At 39.9% G+C, this 11,685-nt stretch overlaps 1 protein-coding gene across 6 annotated transcripts in view; it reads left to right on the top strand.

Annotated features, from left to right (window-relative positions):
* Positions 1-599: 599 nt before the first annotated feature.
* ESRP2 (epithelial splicing regulatory protein 2) overlaps positions 600-11,685 on the top strand; it is a 47,724-nt gene continuing 36,638 nt past the window's right edge. Inside the window, exons 1-3 of one of the 6 annotated variants that reach the window (XM_069793710.1) lie at positions 600-725; positions 2,516-2,668; positions 3,584-3,712. In XM_069793710.1, coding sequence (XP_069649811.1) covers positions 2,534-2,668; positions 3,584-3,712 — 264 coding nt within the window. In that variant the 5' untranslated portion in view covers positions 600-725; positions 2,516-2,533. The other 5 variants (XM_069793711.1, XM_069793714.1, XM_069793708.1 and 2 more) reach the window with 5 other exon arrangements.

Below are 11,685 nucleotides of genomic sequence, written 5' to 3'. Positions count from 1 at the left end.
GCATGATCTTCTGTAGAAATCTGCTATTTATAATCCCATTTCGTATGAAGGCTATTTGGTATGAAGTCTATTAGGGCTATGAAATGGCACCCTCGTGAAGGCAGCTAAATTGTAGCAGACTGGTACTTTTTTCTGTGAACATAGCTACAGGTAAAAATCTGTGTTTATGTGTGCAGACACTGGCTCCCCCCAAACACCCCCATGATATATATGTATTTGGTAGGGAAGGTATAGGTTGGGATAAGAGGAACAATTCTCACACTTGAAGTCAGTGTATTTTTATGGTTCTTATTACAGACTTAAGGGGTAAGAATCATCCCATACACAATGAACAGGCTGTTATGCTGCTTTATTACCACTATATCCAAAAGATATAACTAACCAAAAGGAACATGAATGGGGTTTTAGTCTACCAAGGACTTCTAGACATGTATTGACAGAGGAAAATACAGCTGTTGTGTAAATTCTGCAATGCCAGAAAATATACTACTGAAAACATTTTGAATATGTAAATATACATATATATGTTACAGATTAAAGTTTTCATCTCTGAGTGTTTGGGAATTTGCCCATTCTGTAACAATGATCTCTCTTCAGGACTGCTTTTCAGGCAACTGCACACACAAGCAGCAGAGACAACAGCTGAGAGGCATTTAACAACTATCTTGTAATGTTCAGTGAGATACACCTGTGCACTGCAAAGTTCTCTGCATGGCCTCTGCCAGGTAAATACTTGCAATACATGAATTCTAAGATAATTCATATAAGGCAGCATCCTTGAACTGTAGTTTACTTTCATTGAAATAAATGGAAATAGTCTTGGTGATGGTGTTAGCATGTGAATCGGTGCTTGCTGAAGGAGGTCCTTAATAACTGCTATAATTAACCAATTATAAAATTAGCATGTTAAAAGAAGAGAAAATGTGATGTTAATATTTAAACCCGTCAGATATTCACAGTTAAATGTCCATCTCTGCATTTTCCTGTAATAGACATCAGTAGCTAAATAGCAGCACCATTTTTCACTCAGTGAAACTGTATTTCAACACAACACTAATATAAAGTACAAACTGGAGATTTAATTAAGCAAAAGAACAATCATGACTAGTCTAACTTGCAACATTTGGCCTTTAAAAATCATTAGTAACTCATCAGTGGTGGCAGTAGGAAAAATAATAACATGGTCAAAACAGTTTAGAGGCTTTTTGATCTTAATTTCTGCTTTGAAATGAATTTGACAATGTCTCCAAAAATTCTCAGCCCCCAATGTTACAAATATTACTGCTGCTCCCATCGAGCAGAAATGCTTAGAGGAGTATTTTTACAGTAGCTAAACTAGGTGGTGTTTTCCCGTTGTAGAGTCTCACCTGTGAAACAAAAAAGAAAAGAGGTATAGCGAAAAAACTGCCCATCTTGGACTGCAGTTAACGCCCGGGAGATAGTTCTTTGAGCAGTTTTTAAGATAGAAAATACAGGGCTTTATATCTCTATTTTGCAGAACATTCTGGGTACACCCTTTCTCAAAAACAAAAATTATTTTACTGGGACCCACCTTCGCAAACCATATGCAGAATAAGGCCTAAAATGCAAAGTACTTTCTACCTGTAATATCCCTTAAAAATTCCTGTATACTACTACACTTTTATTACACATGAACGCCGGCACTGGTAGCTCAGCACACACACGGCGACGTGCGCGAAAGGCAATCAATTAGAAGCCGGTGAAGACTTTTGTGCATTTCAGAGCTAAGTCACAGGCTGTGTTTTGGCAGCTGCACGTGTATGTTCTTCAGCTCCCCAACGGGACCCGCTCCGAGACCGCAGACCCCATGTCCCCCCCCGTACGCCGGGCGAGGGGCCGCGGGCGGCCGCGCAGCGGGAGCGCGCATTGTCCGCGCCCAGCGCCGGACGGGATCCCGCAAAACTGAAAGCAGGTAGGGGCACTTCCTGCAGGCAGAATTAGAGAGAGAAAAGGGAGTTTTCCTCTGATCTCCCTCAAAAACCAATCAGGCCAGATCAGCCAGGCGTTGATTCTCCCCCTGTCCCTCCTACACCTTTTCCAAAGGCCCAATGGCCTTGTCCCTCTGGGAGATTGACTAGAGTCACATGAGCTGCACCAAGGGCAGGTAACTCTGGAGAGGGGAAGGGGGAAGGAAAAAAAAAAAAAAAGCGAAAAAAAAAAAAGCCCAAGCCCAGGCTGGGCTTCTGCCATGATGTCAGAGGGAAAGAAACCCACAGCTTGCTAATTTCACCTCCCAATCAGCCCCGGGAAGAAGATCACCGGGAACAGGTAGAGATGCGAGCTCTCTCCATTTTTTTTGTCTCAAACACCCTACCTCCTAAATAGCTCTCTCTCTCCTCTTGATATTGTGACTCCTCGTTCGCTCCTTTCCTCTTTGATCACTCGGAGGTAGGGGGTGAGCCTTGTGGGGGTTTTTTTGTTCTTTTTTTTGTTTGTTTGTGTGTCTTTTTCTTTTTTTTTCTCTCTTTTTTTTGACCTCTGCTTTTGATTGTAGTTGTTTCCCCCTGTGGTCATGACGGCTTCGCACAGTGACTCTTTGGTGGTGTTGTTTGGGGCAACAGCTGGTGCATATGGGGCTAAACTGGGTTCGGATGAGAGGGAACTAATTCTCTTGGTGTGGCAAGTTGTGGATCTACCCAGCAAGAAGGTATGGCTTCGACACCCGGTCCGAGGGCGCGTTCCCCGGGCGCAGGGCGAGCAGGCTCGCCCGGCCGCTCGCCGCCTCCCCGGAGCCGTTTGTTCATTTCACAAATGCACCGAGGGGAGGGAGCGGGGCCCCCGTGCCCGGGGGTCATTCACTCTTCGGGTTAGGCACTCCAGAAGGTCCTTTTTGTTCCGTTTCAAGGGAAGAAGTAACTTCGAAAGAAAGTTTGGCCGCTTCCACCCCCCTGCCCCGTCCCCCTTAAAGCATCTGTAGCTTCAAATTCGAAGAGTCTACGGACTTGTGGAGCTTTAAAAGAAAGAGCTGCCCTCAGTAGGCTCCAAACGTGCATGCTTTCATGGGAGCTGTCTCAGGGTAATCTGGACCCTTTGCGGCCTGCTGCAGGAGCCTTTTTTTTTTTTTTAAACCAACGTTTGGATGACCTTTGAGAGAATATTGACTTCCTTTAATTTTTAGGCTAATCTGAAAATATGCTCTAATTTTTTTTTTTCTTTCCAAAAGCCCTATCATAAACAAGAACCCCCTAGAGGTGAAGGGCTTTGATGAAACAAACATGAGTATCAATTTCATTAATCGATTCAGGAAACTGCCTTAATATTATGTGATCTTCCCTTTGCAATGAATAACTCCCACAAAAATCGGTGCTAACTGCAAAAGACGTCACATGAAAACTGGCTCGGATTCCCCGAAGCGGAGAGCATGGCCCTCCTGGGTGGGAGGGAAAGAAACCGAGGCAAAAGGTTTCGATTTGTGAAATTGACAAATGCTTTTTCTCATTGCGATTGTTATCGGGAACATGATACTGCACCCTTCTGATTTTTCTGCAGTCTGAACGCACTGTTAAAAAGAGCTAATTCGATTGTTCCTCACTTTTGTCCATAATTTCTTAAATGTTTTTAGGTAGGGACGCTACACAAATCCCTGGTGAAAGCAGACAACTTGGACTTAAGTGACCAGTGTCGTGAAGTGAGTGGCTTAACACCAGAGGGATTGGGCAAAGCTGAACCACTGGACCGGGTTCTTCAACAGGTGAGGTGCTGCTCCTGGGAGAAGGGGCTATTCAGGGTGAAGCCTGGGCACAAGATTCAAATGATTTGATAAAAGGAATAGACTTCAATTTTGTCTTTCACTTTGAAATCACTAGCAAGTTTTTGAGCTTATTTTAAAGCTAACCCAAAAGAGACCTGAACCATTTGAAATGGGAACCCCATAGTTGTGAAACAGTTATGTACAATACCAGAGTTATCTGAGCTGATGCTCTAGTCCTTGGAAGATCTGGCTTCTGATTATTTTGATGGGTGTACTTTTATTCCAAATTCTCTTGCTCAAGCCTTAAAAGACTAGGCTGATAAGAGCACTACTTAATTTAGCAGTGCTAATCAAACTTTAAAAATTCAGGTGGTATGTTTTAATCTACAGGTTCACTGCTATAATGTGTATTAAAAACCTTTACATTTCTCATTTGTTATTCTTAGTTAGTTGAAATCTTCAAAACTATACTTTCATAAAACATCAGCGGTGCTTGTTGTGTATCACTCTTTTCCAGGTGAGCTTAATTTAATTAGTTTAGTGGATTATAAAGTGATTGGGTTTTATTCTATAATTTCTGTATTTTGCTCTTTGGCTCACTTAATATCACGCTAAGAGAGTGAATCTGTAAAATTGTGTGATCCTTGCGGTTCAAGAGGCCCTAAGTTACCTAAAAAAATTTAATGCAGGTAGTGTATACATATGCAGTTCCTGAAAGTTTGCTTGCTTTCACTGTCTTTTCTATACATGAAATGTGCTTGAATGGAAAAATACAATAGTGCATTTTTGTGTAACACATAAAACTGGCTTTCCACACCTTGTCTGAATCATTCGTAGGTGTGTTTCAGCAAGAAACTTGCTTAGGCAGTAGAACAGGTTCATGTTGCTGTAACTTCTGGTGACACAGATAGCTTGGCAGACTAGGTCCTAACCCTCTTTGATACTGAGTGGCTAACACTTCACTCTGGAGAGAGTATCTTTGAAAATAGAAATGTGTAACTTTCATGTGTCTTAAAATCTGTCAACATTAGGTGCAGATGGTATTTATGCTACTTGCACTAGTTTTGCTAGAGTCCGAGACCACGAGGTGATTTTTTTTTTTTTTTTAAAGCTTCAAAATAATGCCTGAGAAAATGTGCAGCTGCAGGTTTGATCTTGTCCCAGATCTTGCACTAAAGACATCTGGAACAGCTTAGCCTAGTACACTCTGTTTACCTTTATAACAGACACACTTTAATTATACTCAATACTTTATGAGAGATTGTATCTTATTGCTGTAAATTGCACTGTAGGTGGGTCTGCTTTAGCAAATAAAAGGAAATGCTACCTTTGTGTGTAGGTGGGTAGAGACTTGAAAAACAACAATTTTTTTTCCTTTTTGTTTGGCACATCTATGCAACTAAATAATGATTTTGCCGTTAATTGTTGGATGCCAGTTCTTCTGGAATAGGTCTTCTGGAACACACTTTACATAAGCTCGCCTCCCTTCCCTTCCATATGTCCTGGCTCTCTGGGAGTTAGGGGAGAATTAGTTCATCCTCCCACTTGCAATGGTGGCAAAAAGCAAAATTCCATATTCTTTAATAGTAAATCCTTTTCTACATTTTTTAAGATAAGTCCATTAGATATTTTAATTGTTTCATGTATTTTAAGAATGAGTCAGGTATTTGTCAACACATGCAGATTCCCCCCCCCCCAGTTAAGTGTTTTGATTAGCAAAAGCACAGGTGGGTGAAGTGGTTATTTGAAAAGGAGGAAGAAAAGGAAGTAGACTTGTACCTTGATTTGAGATAATGTTATAGGGTATGTGAAATTAGCTTTCCACACCCTGCTTGGATTGTGGTAGAAAAGTTGATGATGTGGCTGAAAATCACTCACTTTAGCACGCATCTCAATCATGTAAATGAAAGTTTTAGTGCCTACTTCTGGCTTTTGCCTTGGGTTCCCAGTCTCTACATGTAAAGGGAAGTGAGAATCACTAAGCACAAATCCATTGTAACTTTTATCTGTGCTTCAGAGATCTCTGCCAACCTCAACCATTCTGTGATTCTGATTCTGTGATTTGTAACTGGTAAACAGTAGATCAGCTGCTGTAGGTCTGGAGTTTTTCCATTGACCACAGAAAGCCTCCTTCTATTACCATTTAGTTCACTTTCCAGCAAAGATAGGGTCTACCAAAAGCCTATAATCTCTGGTTAAGTCTTTACTACACTTGTAACAAGGCACTTCAACAAATGATGCATCATGTCTATTTTACTTCATATTCTTACAGTATTACATCACATGACTTACTGCTTGGGTTTGTCTTAAGAAATATTCTAAAATAGGGTTTCCCACCAATATATTTTTGCTGTGTAATCTTACAAAGTGAAGTTCTGAAGCACAGTGCTCCCAAATAACCAAGCTGTTTGCTGCAGTGTATGTTCTATACATCTTGTTGCAAGTTTTTAAGTACTGTACTTGTCCAGGGTAACAAGCATTTGATTCCACAGATGCTAGTGCATTTATGGGATCCGGCTATATTTTCTGATAGGTGATGTGCAATGTTTTGATAGCTATGTTTTGGGTGGGAAGGGGAGGTCCTGGTAATGTACAAATACTAGGGAAATAGTTACCTGAAGTCATAAAATGTGTGCCCTTTGGAAGCAGTCTGCTTGATGTATTTAGTTCAAAATGGCATTAATAACTTATCTCTGTTGTTGGACCAGTAATGGTGAACTTAAAACTGCTGAGATGTGGTGTTATAGTTGCAGAATGCTACCAATTAGAAAAATGTGAGGATTTTTTAAACAAGTAAGTAGGAGATCTCTTCTTCAAGTGTGTATCTGGAACTGGCTTGAGCCGGTGATGTAAGCCACTAAACATGTATTACCTACACTACTTACTAAAGGAAATAGTGTCCTACGTTTCTTTCTGCATTGCTAGGGCATTCTTGCTAGGTTTCATTGTTCAGATCCTCAAGTCACAGGACTGGCTTATTTAGCATGTTATTTATATTTTTCTAAACAACTGCTGGAGCTTTATGGATTCTCAGTTTCCAAGCTTTTAAGGGAGAAAATTATTTTCGGGTTGCTCTCTGAAACCTTGCAGGAATGGTAGCTTGCTTTTAAACAGCAAAACCAAAATGAACTTTACCTTTCTCTCAGCCCCATTACTCTGTCATCAAAAAGCTGACGTCTTCATGTGCTTCTCTGATTCTAGCCATAGGGGTTCTAAGTTAAAGATTGAATACTAAGTTGAAAGTGTTGTGGATTTCTTAATCCTTCCCATACAGAAATCCTGGCTGAATCAGCATGACTTGCCTTAAGACATGTTACTTTCCTTTTGCAAGGCAATATTTGCATGTCTCCCTGACAAAGGATAAGTCTAAGAAGAGCTAATAATTTTGGAGAGCTGTCTGCAGTATTTAGCTGTAATTACCATCTTACTTTGAATGATATACATAAAAAGGGACAGGTTCTCATGAGACCTGGGTCTGCTTTTGGTCCTATTGAAAGCATCCAAATTTCATCTACGGATTGATGTTTAAGTAATAAAAAAAAATGTTTGGAAGACTGTCTTAGTCTTGCTGATCTTTCATTGCATTGTACATTGGACCCAATCCATCAATGAGAGATTCGATTCATATTCTTAAACATAGCAAGACAAAGCTGGGCCTTTTTTCCCCTGCTCTCCTAAACTATGCACAGATTGAAAATACTGAGGGGTTGCCACTTCATCAGGTGGTAGCAAATTACCAGTTCTCTGAAGCATGTTTGGATGCCAATTGATCATCCAGCTGAGCTACAGGTGGAATTTATTTTCTCACATATCAACAAATTCAGCAAGAAACAAGCTGGTTAGATGAGCATTTGGAAACAAATGGGATGGGGGGGAGAGGCGGAAGAACCAGTGAATTCCTCTAACCTGATAAACCAGTTACAGCTTTTTTTTTTTTAAGAGAAACTTGTTCTGCAGCCTCCTTTTCACGAAGTGCTAACAGAAAGTTTTCTTGGCTCACTTGCCAGCTGTCACACCTTCATTTTGGATAAATGATTTTTTTGAATATTTTTTTAATACACCTCTGAACCTTCAGACTGCAGAAAAAAGCCTGAAAATGCAGGATGACTTTTCTTTTTTTTGAGTCTCATGGTTCATCTTCCAACTTCAGATTATTTGGTGACTGCATCACCTCAATAAAATTCCTAATAGTGTCTGTATTTTGGACTATTTGGTGGGTCTGAGTTCTGAAGTTTTGGAGCAGGTGTTTGGCAAACCTTTCACAAGTGTTACTGAGCAGGCTGTTCTCTCCACAACAAATACTTAGGGTGTAGTTTCACAAGATTTGGCTTCAGCAGTGAAGCCAGCTTCTCTCTTGCCCCTGCACCATACTTTGCTATCTTTTTGTCGTGTCAGTAAAACTCTTTGTGAAGCTGTGCTGTAAACAGGATCACTTAAATGAGCAGGTAGGGTGGGAACTTCTAAGCTGCTTTGCTGTCCAAGCTCACGTCCCATGAAACTACACCCTTTGGTTGTATTTTCATGATCCAACATGTTTGATGGCGATACCAGCCTAATGTATTTCTGCCCCCGCATCAAGTTCTCAAGCTGCAGTTGTATGAAAACTTTTTAGTGGCACCTTTCGCTTAGGTAGGTGCTGCTACATGGGCCTCCCTCAGCTGCATTTTGCCAATACAAAAGTTTTTGGGGCTGCATATTAAACTGGAGCACGGCACTGTTCTGAGTTAGAAAAAGTTCTGGTTTGGAGTGGTTCTGTCTGATGTACAGTGTGGCAGATTAGGTAGCTTTTCTGAGGGCAGCCACAGCACCAAGATGTGGACAAGCAGTGTTGGTGAAAGGAGAGAAAGGTTTTAAGACAGGTTGGCCACCAAGCAGTTTGTATTGTGAAACTATGGCCTTGGTTTGGTATCAGCAGTGAGTGATGTGGGCTTCCTGACAGACATAAGGTGGCCTTCAAGTTGTCAGGGCAGGTAAGTGATAAACTCCTGCTCTTACAGGAGGGCTGAGTGTACTGTGTGCCTGTAGACTTATGTGGGGTTCTTGGTATACGTTAGCATCTAATAACTCCCTATTTCCATTGATAAAATTAGATAAGTATTGGTTAAATTATGTTTGATACCTAATACTGGAATATTGTTACTCTTTATTGCGGGGAAGTGAGGATGTACTAATGCTTCCTGTAGCTGCAGGCTGTTACAGTGTGGAATTTTGTTTCTTTAGCAATGAAAATGGATGGCTAACTCTTGTTTCAGAACCCTAGTTGTAATTCTGTTGTTGATGGTATAGATAAACGATTTTTCCCTTTACAAATCCTGTGCTACCCAGCTCCCACTACATTCTTACTGAAACACTCAAATCTGTTCTCTCAAAAACAGAGAAGAGTTAATAGCAGAAACGGTTCCTCTGTTATATACGTAACATATTCATATACATGAATATACATATGTAGATCATGTGACTGCATTTGTTATTGGCAGCATTTATGTTCTGTTAGGTTTTGTGGAAAGCAATAACCTGAGCTTCTCTGAAGGCTGCAATACTTTCATCTGAATTCCTCGAGTATTCCCTTAAACGTTGCTTTGTTCCTATATTTTCATGCATTTCACTTCAGAATGAGCAGAGAATTAGATAAAGGAATTTGTCTAAAGCTGCATATTATTTTCTTTGCAAGCATAAAAATGTGGTAGTCTTGGCTAGCTGGGCTATCTTATCTTAAAATTAGAAGTGCCAATATTCATTAGAAGTGAATAATTTGCTCCAGTGGTTTGAGGATGAGCCCGAGTAGACTTTTTATGATAGCAGATGCTGCTGCTTGTTCTGATGAAGTTCAACAGTAACATTAAATCTCTTATCAAGTCTGGGTGGATTAGCATATATAGAAAAATAAACTTTACTCTGACCTGTCCAGGATAGCTTGAAAAGTCTGTCTTCACACAGCATGGTGTGGTACACTAGTTGAAAACTGTGTCTGTCACTAGCACATTTGGATGTTCTCGTAGCTATAATATGATATCTGAATACTTGAATTTCTCTTGAAATTGTACCTGCAGCTTTTCTAAAAGTCATTGGAAGATAATAAAACACAGGGTAGAAGCCTTTTAATACGGATGGCTGGATTACATAATCCTGAAAGACTTTGAACTTCTTTCCTCTAACTTACTGTAAGGAGCTACTGAAAAAGTCACTGGAAATGTGTCAACGAACTATTGTCAGGGTTTTCAAAAGTGACTTGAGGAATAAAGGATTTGTATTCTACCATTTTGACAAGTATACATGCAGTGCTTCTACCAGTTCTTACATGTTAACATGGAAGCAGCTTAGAAAACTTTGTGTGGATACTCTGGATTGTCTGCAAAGCTCCACTGTTTCCCTGTTCCTCTGGTAGCATTTTATCTGGTTCTTGTCACAGCTTTTGAAACAGTTGCACAGTTCTTGCATCTGTGTGTTGGTTTACCTGGATTTTTTTTTTTCCTTTTTAAAAAAACCCACCCTTAAATTATATGCAGAAGGTCTTGGGTAGCTAAGTGCTGCCAAATGAGGGCAACATCTCTGTCAACATGTTGCAGCGCTTCTTTGCTGAACAGTTAGGTTTAAGAGTGACGCATAGATGCTGAAATTGATATTGCTAGCAAAGCAGTGTTGTGGCCAAAACTAAAAATGCTGATTGGAGGTTAATTTTTTTTTTTTTTAGCAAAGTAATGTCTGCCCTGTTCTGTTTTATAATTTCTGTGGTTAAAATTGGAACTTTTATGTCTCCTAATTAGAAACGTAAATGGTAGTTCTCCCTCTTCCTCACATTCATGTCTTTGCCATCTCCTGTCTGCTCTGGAAAAGCTTTTATTTTCTTCATAATAGTTGCTGCTTTGCATTAAAAACTGCAGAGATATCATGTTGTTTTCCTTCATGATCAATCTCTGTTAGCTACAACCTGATTTCAAGAAAGGAGGAAAATACTGGTACTCTGAAAGGCAACTTCATGTGTGTGTCCTAAGAAGGTACTGAATCGGAAGTCATGTTTGCTCTACAAACCATTTTTTAGTGCTTTGCTCTGATAAATCTGTGTTGATGTTCTTTAAACTGCTCACAGCTTACTCCAGTATACTTCTATACAATAGCCCCTGTTGTTGCTTTGTTTATAAACAGCTGCTTTACTAATCTGTCCTTCATTCATTAAATCCACATGCTGTGAAGGTAGATGTGAGTTATAAGATAAATATTATGCAAAAGTTATTGGAAATTGAAATTTAAATGCTCACCATTTGTGATGAGTGACAAAACAAAACCCCAAACCCTGCCACTTCTCCCAAACTTCTATTTAAAAATATTTCAGTTCCCCCCACCCCTTCTGTGTAGAACTGCGGTGGGCAGAGAGGGGCAAAAAGTGTTGAGAAATACATATTGTGTTAGCAGTAAAATATTGGAAAGAAACTTAAGGTTAAGAAACAGTTGTATTCTCTTTTGCAAAAACTTGGCTCCTGTGATGATTTTGGACACCTGTTAGCTTAAAAGAAAAGGTTCTATTACTCTAGGGCAGTGTCTGAACTGTGTTATCATTCTTACTAAATTGAGATCACAACTTAATTAGTGGTGTTACCATTCTCTGGCTCTAGTTCTAGAGAAATTTAAGCATGTGCTTTAACGTTATAGTGAATTGTGTAGACGTTGGCAGTATGTGAAATTAAATGTCTTTACAGAAATTACGGCAGAACTACTTTCCTCATAAGTAATTCTGTTGCAGTGAATTGCACTAAGAGTAAAGTAGAGCTATAGTATGCAACCTGGAAAATAAAAATGCAAAAATCACTGTGGATTTTTTGCTTTGTAAGTAGATCTTATTGTAGCTGTGTACCTGAAAGCCTGAAAGTTAATTTAGGAGTCCTTTGCACCTGAAGAGAGACACAAAACAGTGTATAACACATCAAACCTCTTGAATCAAATAACTATTGGATTAGAGGGGGATGCATGAGGTTGAG

This window comes from Haliaeetus albicilla, chromosome 10 (assembly GCF_947461875.1).
Source record: "Haliaeetus albicilla chromosome 10, bHalAlb1.1, whole genome shotgun sequence".
NCBI lineage: Eukaryota > Metazoa > Chordata > Aves > Accipitriformes > Accipitridae > Haliaeetus > Haliaeetus albicilla.
The sequence above is the reverse complement of the archived record's forward strand: the minus strand, read 5'-3'. Positions and strand labels throughout refer to the sequence as shown.